This window comes from Rousettus aegyptiacus, unplaced genomic scaffold, assembly GCF_014176215.1.
Source record: "Rousettus aegyptiacus isolate mRouAeg1 unplaced genomic scaffold, mRouAeg1.p scaffold_m13_p_6, whole genome shotgun sequence".
Classification (NCBI taxonomy): domain Eukaryota; kingdom Metazoa; phylum Chordata; class Mammalia; order Chiroptera; family Pteropodidae; genus Rousettus; species Rousettus aegyptiacus.
Window position 1 is genome coordinate 70224893 of NW_023416309.1, and position 21014 is coordinate 70245906.

The following is a 21014-nucleotide window of genomic DNA, read 5'->3' on the forward strand; positions in this document are numbered from 1 at the left end:
ATACATAGAAACAAACTCAGGGAGTTAGCCAAATTGCAAGACATAAAAACATGTCCCAAATGAAAGAACAGAATGAAGTTCCAGAAAAAAAAACTAAAGAAAATAGAGACAAGCAATCTACCAGATGAGGAGTTCAAAACACTAGTTATAAGGATGCTCAATGAACTTAGGGGAAGGGTAGATGAACTCAATGAGAACTTCAACAAAGAGATAACAAACAGAAAGATGGAGACAGAAAACAAAAAAGAACCAGCCAGAAATGAAGACTACAGTAACTGAAATGAAGAATATCTGAGGAGGAATCAACAGTAGATTAGAGTCAAGCAGAAGTCTGAATCGGCAATTTAGAAGATAAAGTAGTAGAAAACACCCAATCAAAATAGCAGCAAGAAAAAAGAACCCCCCCCCCAAATGAGGATATTTCAAGGGCCTCTTGGACAATATTAAGCATACTAACATTTGCATCATAGGGGTACCAGAAAGAGAAGAGAGAGGAAGGAATCAAAAACCTATTTGAAGAAGTAATGACAGAAAACTTCCTTAACCTGGTGAAGGAAATAGACATATAAGCTCAGGAAATGCAGAGTCCCAAACAAGATGAACCCAAAGAGGCCCATACCAAGGCACATCATAATTAAAATGCCAAAGGTTAGGGACAAAGAGAGAATCTTAAAAGCAGTAAGAGAAAAACAGTCACCTACAAGGAAGTTCCCATGAGGCTGTCAGCTGATATCTCAACAGAAACTTTGCAGGCCAGAAGGGATTTGCAGAAAATATTCAAAGTGATGAAAAGCAAGAACCTATAACTAAGATTACCCTACCCAGCAAACCTGTGATTTAGAATCAAAGGACGGATTAAGAGCTTCTCAGACAAGAAAAAGCTAAAGGAATTCATCATCAGCAAGCCAGTATTATAGGAAATGTTGGAGGGACTTCTTTAAGAAGAAGAGAAAAATATATAAATATGAATAATTAAATAGCAGTAACTACATATCTATCAACAAAATGCTCCAATTAAAAGAAAGTGTGGCTGAATGAATAAGAAAAAAAAAACCCTTACATATGCTGCCTACAAGAGACTTCAGATCGAAAGACATACACAGACTAAAGGTAAAGGGGTAGAAAAGATATTTCATGAAAATGGAAACAAACAAAAAAGCTGGGGTAACAATAACATACCAGATAAAATAGACTTTAAGACAAAGCCTACAACAAGAGACAAAGAAGGACTCAGTAATTCCACTTCTAGGTATTCATCTGAAGACACCTAAAACACTAATGCAAAAAGACTGCATTCATATATTTACAGCAGCATTATCTGCAATAGTCAAGATATAGAAGTGACCTAAGTGTCAAACAATAGATGAATCATTAAAAAAGAACTGGTACATATATACAATAGAACATTACTCAAGTATATAAAATAATAAAATCTTGCCATCTGCAACAATATGGATGGACCTAGGGTATTATACTGTTAAATAAGTCAGACAAAGACAAACACCATGATTTTACTTATATGTTGAAACTAAAAAAGAAAAATAATCAAACAAAACAGAAAAAACTCATAGATAAAGAGAATGTTTTGATGCCAGATGGAAAACGGGTTGAAGGGTGGGTGAAAAGGAGGAAGTGATTAAGAAATACAAATGGGAAGTTATAAAATAGTTATAGGGATATAAAGCACAGCATAAAGAATATAGTCAATAATATTATAATAACTGTATATGGTGTCAAACAGGTACTACATTTATCTGGGTGATCACTTTGTAAGTACTATAAATGTCTAATCATTATGTTGTACACATGAATATTGTATGCTAACTGCAATTTAAAAAAATTGTTTGAAAAATTATGTAAAATAATAAGGGCCAAAAATTGTTGAGGCATTCTTAATGAAAACGAATGAAGTGTAGTATTGCCCTGCCAGATATTAAAATTTATTACAGAGCTAGTCATGAGGACTGTGTCATATTAATGCATCAGCAGATAAGGGGATATTTAACATGAAAGATAAAATTATAAAACTTTTAGGAGAGGATATAGGGGAGTATCATTAGGATCTCAGGGAAATGAAGAATTTATTTAACAAGACATGAGGAGCTACATACAGGGAAAGATGAACACATTTTGGCTACATTAAAATGAAGAACTATTCTTCAAAATATACTGTAATTGCAATGGAAAGACAAGACATGAAATGAGAGCCTATCTATATTTGAAATATATACAACTAGCAAAGGGTTAGATATAGAATACTTAAGTTACTTCTAAATATCAAAAAGGAAAATATAAAGTCCAATAAAAATAGGCAAGAGCTATGAATATAACAGAAGGAATATAATGACTCACCAAAAATGTGAAAGATGGGCCACTTTATTCCTAATTAGAGTAATGCAAGATATTTACCATAATGAGATACCATAATGGTTAGCATTAAACAGTCCATCTTCAAAAATGTGGGGCTACAGGAATTGTCACACTTGCCTGTTCTGCTTTGGAGACAGTTGGCATTATACACATTCTATTTGACTCAGCAATGCTGTTCTTATGTTTATACCTTAGAGGAAATTGTACACCACGATACATGTTTAACAGTATTCATAGCAACACTGTTGATATTAGCAACATCTTCTGAAACCACCAACATGTTCATTAACCACAGATAAGCTGTGGTATATTCATATGATGGAATACTCTACGGCAATGAAAATGAATGAACTACTGCTATACTCCAAATGTAGATGGATCACAAACATATTGTTGAGTAAAAAAATAGAACACAGAAAAATATATAATGTGCAAAATTGTTTTATTTTCACAAAGTTTTAAAATACAAACATATATGTATATGTGTATGAGTAGTGTGCATCCATATGTATATATGTGTGTGTGCATATATAACCACATATAAAGCCATGAAGAAATCATGAAAAGGATTATGTCACATTTAGGACAGAGGTAACATCTGATGGGGAGGGAGAAGAATTTATTTGATCAGGGAAAAGAGTGTGTAAAAGAAATTTAAAATATAGCCAATATTCTTGTTCTTAGCTGGATGATGGAAATACAAGTATTTATTGTAATATTTTTCTCTAAATTGTATGTATGCTACATTTCATAATAAAATTTTTTACATGGAGAGAATGGAGGAAGAAGTAAAAGAATCAAGTATAAACACATCTCTTTAAGTTTCGCTGTGAAGGAGACCACACAAAAAAATGACGTTGTAGCCAGAGGACTTGTGGGGCCATGTTTCTTTTTACTTTAAGATGGCAGATGTCATAATACATTTGCATGCTGTTGAAAATCGATAGGGAATATTTAAGGAGGTAAATCTTAAGTAGATGAAAGAGGCTAGACTTAGAAAAGCAAGCATAGCTTATCCACTGAAACAGCTGAGGTAGTTGAATGTATGGCTTCAAATGAAAGTTGACTGGTAGAATTTTCCATGAACGTGTGAGTTCATTCTCTTGTGACTGCTTCTAATTTTTCAGTGAAATGAGAGGCAAGGTTATAAGGGCAGAGAGGATATATGAGTTTCAAGGAGAGAGAAGAAAAAAGAGTTTAGGAAGCATCTATGAAAATGCGAAGGACCTACTTGAATTTTATATTTATAAATGTAACATGAGATTGGTCAGAAGAATGGTTTGATTTTCCTTCATCAAGGATGAATCACTCAGGTGTAGGTGAGGAGCACTGAGTTTAGACAGAATCATGGTTTTATAAGGTGGAAGTGGTAATGGTGAGAAAGAGTGATAAACACTGAGAAAGCATAGGGGCCAATAGGATGGGAAATCTGGAGAGATCTGAAGAATTTTGCATGGCAGGGTTGCCAAGAAGGTGACCTGGAAAGACCAAGTGGTGGTCAGAGAATGGAATACTTAAACCTGAGATTTTGAAGTGAGAGCAATTACTTCCACATCTTTCCCTCTGCCCTACCAAGAGTATAATATGGAATTAGGTAGCAGAAGTATGGTGGAGAGAAAGCGCATTGAAAAGAGAGGTCAACAAAATAATTAATTGAAAGGTTTAATGAAGACTGTATGTGGCTGTTGGGTCACTAAGAATGATTATCAGCAGAAGGCTGGGAAAGGGAGACTGAGCCAGATGATACGATCTGCTGTGATGGCGAAGAATGACTAAAAGCTTGGTAGGTGACTTCATAAAGACAAGTGGCATTTGGTAATGTCTAATAGAATTTGTTCCAGTGGAGCTGAGGATTTTGTAGAAAGGGTGTGGTGAAAAAGTCTGGAAGAAGCACTGAAGAAGAAGAATACCTTATCTACATCTAGGCTCAGTGGTAAGAGGGATACAGAAGAAAAATCAGCCCCTACTTGGAAGTATTACAAGGCAACCAGTGTCCTCAAGAGGGCTGGGTTTCTGGAAGAGCAAAAAGAGGGTAATAGGAGACATATAGTGGGCATTTGCTGATGAAAGACCCTGAGGTCTAGAGGAAGGGTATAAGAGAAGGCTTTGCAATGGCAAGAGTTGAGGGTTGAGTCACATTAAGGCATAAAGAGCTAAATGGGGGTGAGAGTTTAGATAATGTTATGGACTGAATGTTTGTGTCCCCTAAAATTCATATGCTGAAGCCCTAACCACCAATGTGATTATTTGGAGATGGGGCCTTTGGGAGGTAATTATGATTAGATGAGGTCAAGAGGGTAGGATCTCATAAGGGGTAGTGGCCTTATAAAAAGAGATATAGATAGCTCTTTTTCTCTCTACCCACCTACCCTTTCTCTCTCTGCACAGGCATGGAGGAAAGGCCATGTGAGGACACAATGAGAAGGCAGATATCTGCAAGCCAAGAAGATAGCTCTCACCAGGAATCATATTGGCTGGCACATTGATCTTGGACTTTCTGGCATCCATAATTGTGAGAAATAACTTCTGTTGTTTAGGCCATACAGAACATGTTATTTTTTTTACATATAACAGCTACTAGGATTCTATTACTATATCAATGTATGTGTGGGAGTAGAGGGGTTCCCCACACCACCAAGCAATTCTCTGACACCATGTGGATGTCTTACCATTTAATACAGTTCTGAAACTTTGTACCAGGATATACCATCAGATTCTACATGTTAAGGGCTCTATCCTACCAGACTGCCCCATACCTGTCAGAAAACAACTGTAAATCACTTCTGCCTCTGACTGACTGACTAAATCAGAAGTTTCAGTGACCTCTTGCTTGGGTTCTATTAATTTGTTAGAGTGGCTCACAGAATTCAAGGAACCTGTTTACTCACTAGATTACTGTTTTGTCATGGAAGGATATAACTCAGGAATGGAAGAGATAGGCCAATATACAGGGGAAAAGTGTGAGCTTCCATATCTTCCCCAAGCCTACCACTCTCCCCAAATCTCCATATGTTAACCAACTTGGAAGCATTCCCAAACCCCATCCTTTTTGGTTTTTATGGAGGCTTGGTTACACAGGCATGATTGATTTAATATCTGGCCATTGGCAATTGATTCAACCTCCAGCCACTCTTTCTTCCCTAGAAGTCAGTGAGGTAGGACTGAAAATTCCAACCTCTAATTACATGGTTGGTTCCCCTGGTGACTAGCCCTCATCTTTAGGTGGGGTACAAGTCACCTCATTAGTATAACAAAATTCATCTTTATTACTCTCAACACTTAGGAATTTCAAAGGGTTTTATGAGCTGTCCCAGAAGTGAGGACAAAGACCAAATATATATTTCTTATCATAAATCATGATATCACAGCAACCTACCCTGAAAAAGACAGATGACACAAAAAAGGTTGTGCTTCTCACAATAAGTAATAAGTAAAGTACATAAGATATAAGGCAAGATGAGATTAATCCTGACATCTACTAAGGGAAAATGGAAATCACAGAATTACATAGCACATAATAAATGGTTTTTATTGTTCTTATAGCTATTTTATTCAATCCTTGATAACACAATAACACATTCTCCTTAAGTATAGCAAAATAGATAGTTTATGGAATCACTAACTAATAAAACTGGAAGGTAGGTATTTTAGAGAAATCCAGTCATACTGTCTCCTCTCAGAGACAGAAGATAGGGGCTCAAGAACAAGGACTAAGTTCTCCTAACTGATCTATCATGTGTTTATCCCGTTAAGCCAACTATTAGATCCTGCGAATCCTTTCTCAGTAGAGTTACATGGCAGCTGCTATCACTATTTCCTGTATCAACTATGTGTTTTTGATGCTCTGACATCTGGGGCCCTGCTGACCCTAGAGAAATTGCCCATGCCAGGGTTAGCCATTTCCTAGAGATAGTAAATGACTTGCTTTTGAGCATGCCTTTCATACACAAATCAATCAATCCAGAGTCTATATCCCCAACCACCTCCTCTAACCGGCTCTCATACTCCATACCACTGTCCACTTGCCCTAATCGCCCCAAGGCCAGGTACCAGACAACTAAGAACATCCCCTATGCCCCAGTGCCTGTTGAAATTATTCAAACTAGCCAATCCTAAACCTTCTTATCCCATCTCATCCATTATTTTCCATGGAGACCACAATAAAGGCTCTTCTTCATGTTTCCTCCTTGCTTCCTCTGCCTCCTGTGTGACCCTGCATGGTATGGTGTGCCTCTCTTCTCAGGATCTCTGACTTTAACAAACAATCTTTTATTACTGGAATTCATGAATTGATCTGTTGGCCTTGCCAAACCTAAATAATAATGAAATCTAAATTTTGAGAAATGTTCCTATGGCCTTGGATCACCAGACCTACTGATGGAGAGGGACAATAGAGCAGCTGTCCCTTGAACGGTACTCTATTAAAGGCTTCACTGTTACCTCCCCAACTTCTACCATTGCTTTCTTTCCCCTTCTTGCTTCCCTGAATGTGGAAAACTGGCTTCTTCTTCTTCTTAAAGAACATCTGTGAATCCCTATTTTAACCATTCCATACTGCTTTCCTATGGTTTTCTAGTGGTGGCTTATCACCCCTGCAAAATTTATTTGTAGATAGACACATCCTTGACTTGGCTGTTTCCTTTATAGATCATGAAGCAGGATGGCTGTAGCATTAAGAAAGACCAGCCCCAAATTCAGAGGAGGGATCACGGCTCCCTTGTAGCATCAGTTCACACACCAAAAGTTGATCACTGAATAGAGGGGGGCTGCGTCACCCCACAGGATTCTGTGGGGAGGGGACAGAAGTTAAGATTCTGACTTTGGTGGATCTGTGGGGATAAGGCTAAGGTAAAGTAACCAGGACACTACTAACCAACTTGATTATTTATTTAGAGGGTGAAACTCTCACTTAGAAAGTCTAGTGCTAGGCTGAGTGGTCTAGGTCCATAGCAGAACAGACAGAATTTCAGATCCAATATGTTGCAATGCTAGAGGGACACGGAGGGGCATTAGAAGTGTAGGGATTTAGTGACTTCCACATTACACAGCTGGATAATCTGAGACAAGGAGTGAGTAGTAAAAATAAAATCTAAAAGGCTCATTAGACCCCCTCTGCCTCTCAATCTTAAAAAGATTTCAGAGTCAGAGTTGTAAAAGGAGATTGAATCTGCTATTATTGTATTGAACATTATTTACCATTTTCTGAGTGCCTTTCACATAGTGGGCACCAAATAGAAAATAAATCAAAAGGGGGCCATGTCTGGTAAACAAAGGAAAGGGCAAGACTAAAGTTACTATTGGTGTCTAAAAGCCCTGAACCTCAATGAACCCATGGAGGAAAACATGAAGAAAATTAAAAACATGGAGTTCCTGACAGCCTGGAATGCTAGAAAAAAGCTGGAACAACAATATTACCTGTTAGTGACATAGTCAATAAGATGCTGTTTGAACATGAGGCTCCACCTCTTAATTATATTCAGCAAAGATGCTTTAAAGGGTCGCACATCAACTTTCATCCAGTTGTCAAACACCTTGATGGGATCCAGCCTGCACACATCTTCATAGAGCTTTTCATAGGAGTCAATCTGTGCTTTAAATTGATGGAGGAGGGGAGGGTTCTCTGGGATGCTGTCTTCTGCATGAGCTTCGATCTCCTCAGGAGTGAGGACATGCCCATACAACAGAAACTGACCCAGAATCTCCTTCCGGTCCTCCAAATAGAGGTAGGAGTATTGACTAAAGGTGTTTTGATAGATGCAGCAGAGGGCCATCATGCTCTGGACTCTCTCCATGAGCATGTTCCGCATCCTTGCCAAATCAGTCATGCCCTCCATGTCAACCTGGGGGAGCAAGACAACAGCAGGTGGGTTATACACCAGCACTTTGCAGGAAGTCCCAGATATGTTGGAAGGCAGGATGGTTGCAGATCCTGTACCTGATAGTGGGGAGAGCTGTTAAGTGGGGAAAGCCGTGGCACCAAAGATGATATTCGAAAAATGCTGGTGATGAGACCCTCAACGATGTCATAGAAGCCACCCTTCACTCCAAACTCTAGAGATGGAGAGAAAACTATTTCTGGGATTTCTAAGCTCATCTGTGCTTCAAATATCGGGGTGAGTCCTGCCTTACATTCTGAAAAACAAAGGGGGGAAAAAAAGAAAATAGGTAAAATAGGCAAAGAGAAATCCCATTTTAAAAACACTCAGAGAATTGAGCATTTCTTTCCTTTAGATAAGCTGCTTGGGTATAGAAAATTAAAATGTAAAATTTGGTAAAACCCAGAATAGGTGAGAGTGACAGTCCTACAGTGTTTATCAACAAGGGAACCACTGACATTTTGAACAAGCCAGTTTTTAAGCAGGGCTGTCTTGGGCATTGCGGAACATTTACTTTCCTTGTATTCAGAGAGAACATCCCAGTGACTGATTAACGCAAGCCAGTCCCCTTCCACATCCCCAAATGTTTTCTGGGAGACAATATAGCCTCTGATTGTGAAGAGGTTGATTTTGCAAAGCCAATTTATTGGAAACAGCTGATTTCCTTCTAGGCACAAACCAGGCAATTCCATTGGCAGCCAGTAGAGGAATGGGGGCAGGCTCACCCATGGTTGCAGAGGCATGAAAAATGGAGAAATCACAATCCTGACAATCTGCTTTTTTTAATATAAAAACAGAATTTATTTTAATTCTGCAGTCCTATAGTGATACAAATTTTAAAAACAGTATAAATAACAAATCCATGATTACTTGCTAGATTAACTTGACTTGATAAATATAAACCAAAATATAATATGGAGTAAGATGTTCCAAGTACAAAATAAATACTAAAACTATTATTAGTAACCACTTGCTTTCATATTTTTTTTTGATTGTAGAAATACTTAGGGAATTGTAATGTGCTGAACAGTGAGAGTAGCAGAGACTACTCATTGAAATCCATTAATCCCCTCTCTCCTAGAAATAGAGTTATAACTAACTGCACATGTGGCTTTTCCCAGCTTACAGTTAGATATAGCAATGCCATTCCCTAACTAGTGAAAGGTGGGAAGAAGTGATGGATACCACGTCTGGGCTGTAGCCTTTGAGATAGCAAGTAAGCCTTCTCTACTCTTCCCACAGGCTAGAGCCTGGATATGGCAGTGACCCAGTTCAACCACAGAAAAGAAGACCAAGCCCTAGAGAGTGATATACTTACAGGGTGGAAGAAACTTTCTCATTAACTTGGAGCACTCACTTTGGACTAGTATCTGGGGCATAGACTTCTCTGTCCTTTAAGCTGCATTATTGATAGGGTTTTTGTTACCATAGCTTAGCCATAGCTCTCTAACTAAAAACCTGTAAGACCCTCAAAGATATGTAAGACTATGATCTTGCCTTCAAAACTTCAGGAATGAAAAATTTGCATTATTGAACTCAGAAGTGTCCTTTCAAATACACTTTTAACTTAAGGCAATAGTAGGTATGCTACTATCATACAATAGTTAAAAAAAAAATTTCAGAGTATGGTTTGCATGTGTACTGATATATATTCTGTATTCCTACATGCATTAGATACTTATAATTTGTATATCATATTGCATATAATTTAAGGAATTCAAAATCTTTTCAAGAATATTTTGACTATATATTTTTTACATTATTTTATTTTTTAATAACTTTTTTATTTTTCAATTACAATTGGCATACAATAATATATTAGTTGCAGGTGTACAACACAGTGATTAGACATTTATATAACTAACAGACTGATCACCCTGATAAATCTAGTACCCATCAGACATCATACATAGTTATTACAATATTATTGATATAATGAATAACTACCAATTTGTACTTCTTAATCTCTTCCCCTTTCACCCAACCCCAAACCCACTCCCATCTGGCAACCATCAAAATGTTCTTGTATCTATGAGTTTATTTCTGTTCATTTGTTTGTTTATTTTGGTCTTTAGATTCTGCATATAAGTGAAATCATATGGCATTTGTCTTTCTCTGTCTGACTTGCTCCACTCAGCACAATACCCTCTAGGTCCATCCATGTTATTGCAGATGGCAAGGTTCTATTTTTTTTTTATGGCTAAGTAATATTCCATTGTGCGTACACACACACACACACACACACACACACACACACACACACACCCCACCCCTTCTTTATCCATTGATCCATTTATGGATTCCCAGGTTGCCTCCATATCTTGGTTATTGCAAATAATCATGAAATGAACATATGGATTCACATGTCTCTTCAAAGTAGTGTTTGAGTTTCTTCAGATAAATATCCAGAAGTGGGATTATGGGGTCCTTCTTTGTATCTTGTTATAGCCTTTGTTTTAAACTCTATTTTGTCTGGTATAAATATTGCTACCCCAGCTTTTCTTGTTTAATTCATTTCCATTTTCATGAAATATCTTTTTCCGTTTCTTTACTTTCAGTTTGTGTGTCTTTTGATCTGAGTCTCTTATAGGCAGCATTCATAAGGTTCTTGTTTCTTATCCATTCCACCTCACTATCTTTTGGTTGGAGCATTTAAACCATTTACATTTAAAGTAATTTTTGATAACTATATAGTTATTGCTATTTCATTATTTGTATTTTTTATCTTTTTTCTTTTTTCTTCTCCTTAAAGAAATCCCTCCAACATTTCTTGTAATACTGGCTTAGTGGTAATGAACTCCTTTAGCTTTTTCTTGTCCGAGAAGCTCTTTACCTGTCCTTTGATTCTAAATGATTGGGTATTTTCTGCTACCTGTCTTCTAAATTGTGATCTGATCCTCTGCTTCTTCCAATCTACTATTGATTCCCTCTAATGTATTCTTCATTTCAGTTATTGTAGTCTTCATTATGACTGGCTCTTTTATGTTTTCCATCTCTATCTTTATGTTTACTACCCCTTTGTTAAAGTTCTGAGTTCATGTACTCTTCCCCTAAGTTCATTGAGCATCCTTATAACCAGTGTTTTGAACTCTGCTTCTGGTAGATTGATTGTGTCCATTTTGTTTAGTTCATTTTCTGGAACTTTGTTCTGTTCTTTCATTTGAGACATGTTTCTTTGTCTCTCCATTTTGGCTGCATACCTGTATTTGTTACTATGTATTAGGTAATGCTCCTAAGTCTCCTGGTCTGAGTAGAGTAGCCTTATGTAGTAAGTGTCCTGTGGGGCCCAGTGGTGCAGTCTTCCCTGGTCACCTGAGCCAGGTGCTTCAGATGTGCCCCTTCTATGGGTTGTGTGTGCCCTCCTTTTGTACTTGAGCTTTCATTGCTTTTTGTATGCTGATTGGATGAATTAACCCTTGGGCAAATTGGCTGTGAGGACTGGGTGGTGAGCGAGTCCTCCAGAGCAGGATTCACTTTAGTAGGGCTCTGGTCCCTGCCAAGTTTGCCCTTTGGGTGTGTCCTCCTGGGATGCAGCCCCTGGTGGTGCTCTGGCTCCAGTAAAACTGGCCACTAGGTGTGCCAGGCCAAGGGCTTCCTGGAAGGTGCCCCACAGCAGGCCAAGTTCAGCTGCAGCCAATGCCCTGCCCGGAGCCACCTGGCAAGAGTCATCAAGTAATCCACAGATAGCCACTATCCATGCTGGTCTTAGCAGTGCCTAGAGAAGCCAAGCCATGAACTGAGGCCTGTTGCTAGCGCCAGGATTGGGACTGCTCAGCAAGAGGTATGGGGCATGCTGAGGACAGATGCTTCTTGTTTGGGTTTTGTGAACCTTTGAGAAATTGTAGAAAGTCTGCAGCATGAACCAAGACAGGCCATTTGTATGGGAAAAAACACTGGAAGAAGTTTAAGTGGGCCTGCAAGTTGGGAGGCAGGGGGGCGGTCTCAGGGCACCACCTGGGCAGGGTGACCTGCATTAACTAGGTTGATGGAGCTCAGATATGGCAGCTGCCTGGGTCTGCAAACCAGAAGGGGAAAGGGCTTGACAAAGGAATAATGGATTCTGCCAACATTTCTGTCTGGGAGAAAGCTGTCCCTCTAGCCCTCACCCTGAAGCCAGACAACTCAGTTCCTCTCTGTATGTCTCTGGCACTTCTCAAGAAGCTGCCCTAGTGCTGGAACTCAGAATGAGTGAGTTCATCAGTGAGTAAGTCGATGTGCAGGGTCTTTAAGGGAAATGTCTACGACTCCTGCAGCCCTCCATCTCATTCAATTCCAATCTCTTCCTAGCACTGGAACCCTGGGCTGGGGGGCCTAGTATGAGGACAGGGATCCTCACTGCTCCAGGGGAACATTTGCTCCTCTAGGCGGATGTGAGCAGCCAAGATAACCCTCCCAATTCTCAACCACCCCACCAGCCCTTTCTGCATCTCTGCCCCTCCTACCAGTATAGAGGTAACCTTTTATGTATGTCCCAAGTCATAGGACTTCTTTTCAACCAGAACTCAGGCAACTGACTCCTAATGATGGTTGTTCTGTAGTTTAGTTGTAATTTTACAACTATATGAGATTTTCGCCCTATATGCTGTCATGAGAAATGAATCCTTATGTTAAATGCAATGCCAACACAATTTCCATACAAAACAGATGGTCTTGATGGTTCCACAACGTTGGCATGAGTAAATCGCTTTATGCAATAAGAAGGGGGAGAGCATTTCTGGATAAATTGGGTAGAATTTAACTTAGGTGGGATTTAGAGCCTGAAAAGTGAACGGGAGGCCAAACCAAGCCATGGGAATGATATTAGCTTGACCAAATAAGAGAAGGTGGAAATGGTAAAGTAGACCAGAGAGATAAAATTGTCCATCTGGGCAACCGCAAAGGGTCATAGTGATTTTCTTCTTCTTAGAGGTTACTCTCTTTAGGCTCCTTTACCTTTATCAATGCCTTTTAAATTTTATCTAGCCCCTCAGTTCAGGCAGCTGCAAAATCTAGCTCCTGCCCATTTTGTGTTGTCAAGAAAATGTGTTCAACTTCCCTCCTATTTCCACAGAGGGAAGAGAACTTTTGACAATCTTGGAGAGGCACCACCATCTCCTCTCTCTATCCTCTTGTTCCCACTCTCTCCTTCTCACAAGAGGAGGTCAACTGACACATCAGACAGTCCAGATAAGGAGAGCTTGTGATTGGTCAAAGGTGAGTATTTACATTTAGTGACCATCTCTCTTACATTTCCTGCAGTCAAATGTGGTTGAGGTATCTTCTTAGATCTTCTAGAGGAGTGTGGGGTCAGGAGCCCCAAACCTCCAACATCAGAGAAGGTTTGGTTAGTTCACTAAGGTGAGCACTGTTGGTGCTGGTCTCTAGGAACCAGTTCTCCAGTCTAAGGGCCTAGGTTCAATTGCTCACTGTTTACTTGCCTGAAGACTCTAGAAGGTGATCTTCCCCTTGTTAACTATGCTGAAGCCCATTTCCTCCTACTGCACTTCACTGATTTGGAGCATTCCTGCACCCTGCAAGCAAACACCTTGCCTCTGACCTCAGTCATTCCACCTTCAAAGACCACAGGGGTTTGCCCATCTGAGCTGTACCCCTCTCTAATCCCAGCCTACAGTCTGCATGTGCCCTTTTGTGTGGGTAAGAGATCTGGGCACCGATCTTGGACTACCTATTTTAATTCTGCATTTGATTTCTCTCTTTGGGTTGGATTCAACATCTTAAAGTCTCATCTCACCTTTATCCTCTGGCTTGAAAATAGTCACTTCTGCCTTTATATTTTGACTAATTCTTCAATATGGCCCTTGCTGCACTCAAGACTTACCAGAATGTGAAAGATTAAACTCAACTTTATTCCTGAACTTTTTTGTCCTTTCCATCCACGTTACTTATTACTTACTAGCCAACGTTAGCCCTTACTTTAATATCTTCAACTTTGTATACCCTAACCTAGTATATCTACCATACATTCAGAGCCCTTAGCTATCTTTTTTTAACAGCTTCAAAGAATGCTCACTATCTTATTAACATTCCTTTTCCTTTTGAAAGCTACCTGTCTTCTTGTCATTTTTTCACACAGAAAAACTTCTGTGTCTTCCACTTAATCTGGCTACTACAACTTCTCTGTGTTATCAAAAAGCTACAGAGACAGAGTACATTAAGCTTGAAGGCACAGAATGCCTTCCTCCCATTGCCACAAGTGAAGTCCAGATGAAGCTGACATTATTAATCATGCTTCTCACTATTCTAACTCACCCATTCCTCTCTACTGAAGCTTGATTTCCATTGAATTAGCTTTTATGTTTTTGCTTTTGCTATGACCTTCACTATCATAGAGCCTGGTTTATATCTGAATTTTGAAAAGAAAGAGGTCTTTTCTCTTTGAACAATTTAGAAATTCAATACCTTTGCTACTTTACTGTGTATCATTCATAAAATGTCCACAATCTTTTTGGGGAAAATCATAGACACTCAATTGTACTTTGCTATAAGTCAACAGATGCTATTACTGTTATTGTTCCAGTAATAAGTTATATCCATAAGTTAGTAAATACCGGTATTTTCCAGAAGGTATTTGAGGGAGCACTCAATGGCAAGAAAGAATCCATCCAGCATCATATCATCAATATAGTTTACATAAGTCTTCCAGATATTGGAGGTTGGGTCCGCTGAAAAAAGATGCAGGTTATCCTAAAAAATAAAAAAAAAGGAGAGATGTAAATGATGTTTAATAATATGGAAGGACTGGTCTAATCATCATTAGTGGGAATATAAACAACACATGGAGGAAAAAATAGCATGATACACATGCTATTACATGTGTATCAAATTCATTCTGTCTAATGGTTATAACCACTAATTGAAAGGAACATAAAGTTAATCCATTAAAGGACATAGGGGTCTCATCCTGTCTCTGGGAAAGAAAGATTGGGTCAGACCACCTTCTCAGCAGGAATGCTGATAGATGCAGTATATGCTTCATAAATGCTGATTGATGTATTGTGAAGGAAGCTGCATCAGAGCTGACATTAGGGTAGGTAAAGGAAGAAATAATAAAGGTAGAAGGCATTATTATCCAAAGCTTATAAGAAATTTGAGGTTCAAACAAGTAAAGTATTTACTGGAAAATCCTTAGAAATGGGCTATAGTGTTTGCTGTTGGCATTTAATATTAAAAATCTTCAACATATTGAGTAACTCAGAAAACACATATACATAAACAAATGTGCATTTCTCTGTCTCTCTCTCTCTCCTCTCCCCTAATAGTATGGCAAGTACAGATATCCCATTCACTCTTCATCATTTTCATTATTAAGTTTTTTTTTTAATGCCTATAGCACCTAGTATTCCAAGGTGGTCTCCCATCCAAGTACTAACCAGGCCCAACCCTGCTTAGCTTCCAAGGTCAGATGAGATCGGAAACGTTCAGGGTGGCATGGCTGTAGACCATTATTAAGCTTTTTTACAGCAACTTTTCATTTATCTTATATATTCAAAGGAAGTAGTAACTACTTTGCAGAAGTAAATCTTCTAGGTGACTCACACTGACCACTTTATAAACATTTCCATATTGTAAATCTCCCTGGTCAAAAAAAAAAAAAAATCTCATGATCTTGCCTTTGAATGACAAAACTCTGTGATTAGTTCAAGAGACATACTGAAACCAGAACAACCACTCCAAATATAATGCAACAAGGTAAATCTGGAATGACAATTGAGAAATGAAATACTCAAAAATGGAATACTAAAAAAATACAATTAATAACAAGAAAGTGGGAAAGTAGAGCAGAGAAACAAAAAAGAGATAAAGCGAATAGAAAACAAATAACAAAATGGTAGAGCTAAATTCATCATTACCAATAATCACATTAAAAGTAAAAGTTTAAACATTCCAATTAAGAGGCAGAATTGTTAGACTTAGAAAAGTAAGTTTCTACTATATGCTGTCTATAAGAGAAAAATTTGAATCCAAAGAAACATATAGGTTCAATATAAAGGGTGTAAAAAGACAATGAAAAAAGTAGAAATAGTGAGTCTAGAAGGAAAGACTACAGTATTACCAGAAAGAAAGAAAAAAAAAAGATTTCAGGGCAAAGGAGTATTATTAGAAATAGAAAGGAAATTTCATAATGATGAAATGGTCAATTCATCAGGAAGTTATAATAATTATAAATGTGTCTGTACCTACTAACAGAGGTTTAAACATAATGAAAAATCTAACAGAACTAAAGGATTAAACAGACAAATTTAAAATCATAGGTGGAGATTTAACACTCTACCTTTAGTAATTGATAGAACAAATAGACACAAATCAGAAAGCATAAAGAAGATATGAACAATATTATCAACTACTTTGGACTAATTGATAAGTATTGAACACTACACCCAACAATGGAAGGATAAACATATTTTCAAGTCCACAAGGAACATTCAATAAGACAGACAATATGTAGGTCATGGAACAAGTCTCAGTGAATTCCAACTGATTGAAATCTTACAAGTATTTTCTCTGAACCACATGGAATTAAATTAGATATCAATTTCATTAAGATATCCAGAGAAGCCCCAAATATGTGAAAATTAAATAATACACTTCTAAATGAGCACTGAGTTAAAGAAATCACAAGAAAAAAATTCAAACTAAATAATAATGAAAATGAGGCAGATAAATTTTGTGGATCGCAAGTAGAGCACTGCTAAGAGGGAAATTTATGTCATATAATGCTTGTGTTAGAAATAAATAAAACCTTAAAATAATACCCTAAGTTTCTACCTTTAGAGGCCAGAAAAAAATAAGCAAACTAACCCCAAATTAACTAGAAATAAAAAAATTAAAAACAGAAATCAATGAACTAGAAAACAAAGAAAATTAACAAAGTCAAAAGTACGACTTCAAACCATAGATAACCCCCAAATAGCAGCTGTAATTCATTACTGATTTTGCATGAGATCTACCTGTCAGAACTCCTCCATGGCTACCTCAGCAGGGTTGGAGCTGGTGGCCATTTATAGCTCTTTTCCATTTTTCAGTCTTCAATGATGAGACCTGAGGTTGCCCTGATCATAATGCTGAGCAGAGCTTTACTGCCTTCAGTGCAGCACTCAGAAGTTTTTCTTCTCATTATCAAATTCAGTTAGGGAATGCATGGTAATCTTTTATCTCTTCAGGTTCTATAGAGCCAGTTATGAAGATGATGCTAGAGGTCCACACTAGGATGTGTGGGTAAGTTGGGAGGGGGGAGTTAGTACAGTAAATAATTTAGGATTCTGTCCTTGACTTCTTCTGTCCCCTTGGGGTTTAGTGTGGGACTTAAGTCATGTGATGACTAAGTAGCGTCACCATTAAGATAGTATTAATTTTGACACACTGGTACCAGAATGTGACTTTAAACTACCCCTATTAGCTTTAGTTCTTTTATTATCAGTATAAACTTCTATCCCTGACTGCAGAAGACACAGCATCTATTGATTATTCTAATTTCCAGATCACTTCTGGCACCATACACACTTCTTGATACTTTCCCTATATTCATGGTATGTGTTTGAGAGTCTGGTTATTACCTGAACAAGGGCATGAATCTTAAGGCCAGATTCTTTGATGTGATTATAATATTTTTCCATTCGTTCATGCTGATCATCCATGGAAAGAAGGCATTCCTTTTTTCCGTCCTTTCTCTTAAATATTGGAGACACCCATGTTTTCATAATGTTTTGAATCTCTTCCACATTGTCTTTAGTTTTCTGAATTCTTTGTTCAAGGTCATGAATACTATTGGTGATTCGAATGACGTAATCCCAAATGCCTGCTCCTCAAAAGAAATATAATTAATTGAAATAGCTTACAGTTGCACAGCTTAAAAGTCTAGTTGCTATGAAAGATAGAGATTTAATACCAATCCTCCTTGCCTTCTCTACTTTGCATACACATCTGCGAGGATATACTTGTGTTTGAAACACAACTCAGATTACCAAAGAATCATTTGAAAGTCTACCAACTTTATTAGAATCTTGACTCTCAACCTTTATCCCAGACTCCAAGTGGTATCCTGTTACCTTCTGTTTTCCAGTTCAGAGTCTCCTGTGCAGCTCTCAGGCAGAGATCAATATTTTTCAGCTCTTCCTCCACTAATGGAAATTCCACCTCTAGCAGAGTTTTCATAACCTTGTTATACCAATTTGCTGTCAACTCCAAATTAGCCACAAGCTGTCGATAGAATTCCCTGGAGGAAAACATGACTGCTGCTGTCTCAGGGATGTGCTTCATCTGCCTGGGTTGAAGATAACTCATTTCTTTCAGCACTGAAATCAGCTGGAGGAAAGAATCAACATATGTGGCTGTAGTTCAATGGCAGTGAATAGCAGCAATTACTGGTTAAGGACTGGAAAACCCCAGGAGACCCAAAGGCCTCAGGGTCCTTTCTTAACTTCTATACCTATTCATTCCTTAAATCTAGTTTCAGAGAAAGGAAGTTGAGTATTTGGCAGAAAGAAGATGACTTGGAAAGCATTCAAGTTAACTGAATCCATCAATCACAAAGATCAAGAAGTGGAAAACCTGGGAAGGGGACATTAGTGATAGCAGGAGAGGGCTCTGCCTTGATGTTTAGGGCATGTGGCTGATGAAATGATAGGCTCATGCTGCCAGAGCCAGTTCCCATGGAGGGGTGATTGTATGAAGAAGGAAGATCATCTAGTCTGTCATACCTGCATGCATATGAAGCCTCAAAATTAGACTTCTGGCATTCTCCCCAAATGAGGTCACACTCATAGTCATAGCCACTGACAGGATTGAGAGAAGGTGCCATTGTACAGCTTTAATACAATCATTTGAAATGGTCCTTCATTTCTATAATCCTGTGTTGGCATGTATTTGTGTTTTAATGTACTAGGAAGTCAGGAGGTGGAAATCACCCAGGCCTGTCTGAATTTTAATGGGGCACTGAATTTAGTGGATACTGCAAAAGTGAGAAGCCAAGCAGATGTGGTCCATCAAAAATACAGAGAGTCCTCTGGCAAATGTTTCTAAACACTCTGTTCATCATCCCTTGCTTATTTATAATGTTTATCTCTGAACCTACAAGGACTGATATGTATAGATATTTGTGACAAAACAGATACCAGCCCATAGATTCTCCCCTGCCTCCTTCCTCCACACTTCAACTTCTACTTCCATATCAATACATTTTGGTTCCCAGCTCTCCTTCCAGTGGCTCTGGGCCATTTCTTCTTGTCACTCAACAAACTCTACTCAGGGTTAAGACAAATGCTAATCAGCTGGCCGGGAAATGAACTCAGCCTCCTAGTTTATTTTGAAATAAGTTCAAGATAGATATTAAAAAACTAAATGTAAGAAATGAATACAAAAATTAAAAGAAAATGTGGGACTATTTATATAATTTTGAGGTAGAGAAGGCCATTCCAAACATGCAATCACAAAATGTAAAATTTAGATGCCTAAAATATACACATAATAAAATGGTATGCTCCAACTGCTAAAAATACTTGCAGTAGATTCTTAATATCTCACAAATATTTCATAAATATTCTAACAAATTCACAGGAAAAGAAGGCACTTCCACTCAAAAGTGGGCAAAGAACATGAACAAGCAATTCACAGAAGAAGAAGAAATATAAACAGCCAATGAATACATGAATAAGCTCTACTTTACTAGTGGTCAAATAAATGCAAATTAAAACAACATTGAGAAATTATATTTTTTCTAGTTCAACAGACTAGAAGTGATTAGAAGAAATAAATATCTTCCTGGCAGGAGAATGACTAAATTTCATCTTTCTGAAGAACGAATTGATAATATACATTTAAAAATCTCAAAATGTGAGCACCCATTAGCCTAACAATTCCATTTCTAGGTATTTATCCCAAAGAAATAATCAAGGATGATAGGACAATAACTAAAGATATTTATTGTAGCATTAGTTATACCATATTTTATCTCATTGTAAGATGCCAAGGATGATAAGATTCACTATTATTATATATCCAACTAAGGAAGAAAGAAAAAAAAAGAAGTTTTTTAAACTACAAATACATGTTATCAGAGATAAGTAAAAAACATGTGCATCCTAGAACAAAATACATATTTAAAAAAATTAGAAAATAATTAAATGTCCAACAACAGGGCATTTAAATAATTTAAACAAATTATATATGCATAATTTATTTCCCTATAAATTCTTATCCTGGCCCCAAATAGGCAAATCTCTGATCACGTCCCTCTAGAATGATATATAAGTTACTGTTCATTTTTTAATTACCATAGCAATTGCCACTTGCTAGAAGCAGGAAGTTAAGGGATATTCGTAGCTTTTCTTTTACTTGTGTTTTTAGTTGTCTCCCCTTGACTCACATAATTTAGGTATTTATTCCCTGTCCCTTTTTCTTTTCTTCTTTTTTCTTTTCTTTTCTTTTCTTTTTTTCTTTTCTTTTCTCTTTTCTTTTCTTCTCTTTTTGTTTCTTTTCTTTCCTTCTTTCACTTTTATTCTCCTTCACACCTATAAGGCACCGACTATGTGTTGTACATTGAAGCAGATAAAGCCTTTGCTCTTGAAGTATATAGAGGAGGAGTGGTCCATCCTCCATACTGTTTTATAACAAGGCATAATTACTACAATTGTGACATCTAGACTGCAGCCTAGTTGGTAAGCCAGAAACTCATTTCTTTGGGCATTTAATATTCAATATTGCTGATGGTGAATGATGATAAAATTACTACAAGGAGTCAAATGAACTAAAAGACAGACTCGTGTCTTACCA

The 21014-nt window shown here is 37.7% G+C and overlaps 1 protein-coding gene and 1 pseudogene across 5 annotated transcripts in view; both read right to left on the reverse strand.

The window, feature by feature from the left end:
- LOC107517402 (protein shisa-6) overlaps window positions 1–21014 on the reverse strand; it is a 597831-nt gene that overhangs the window by 250940 nt on the left and 325877 nt on the right. For 3 of the 5 annotated variants that reach the window (XM_036223917.1, XM_016158079.2, XM_016158076.2), the window contains 5 exons: window positions 18293–18548; window positions 17801–18048; window positions 14795–14930; window positions 8306–8502; window positions 7786–8210 (listed from right to left, as the gene is read on the reverse strand). In XM_036223917.1, coding sequence (XP_036079810.1) covers window positions 7786–8210; window positions 8306–8502; window positions 14795–14930; window positions 17801–18048; window positions 18293–18548 — 1262 coding nt within the window. The remainder of the gene's footprint in view (window positions 1–7785; window positions 8211–8305; window positions 8503–14794; window positions 14931–17800; window positions 18049–18292; window positions 18549–21014) is intronic. The other 2 variants (XM_016158078.2, XM_016158077.2) reach the window with 2 other exon arrangements.
- LOC118604285 lies at window positions 15568–15686 on the reverse strand (annotated as a pseudogene).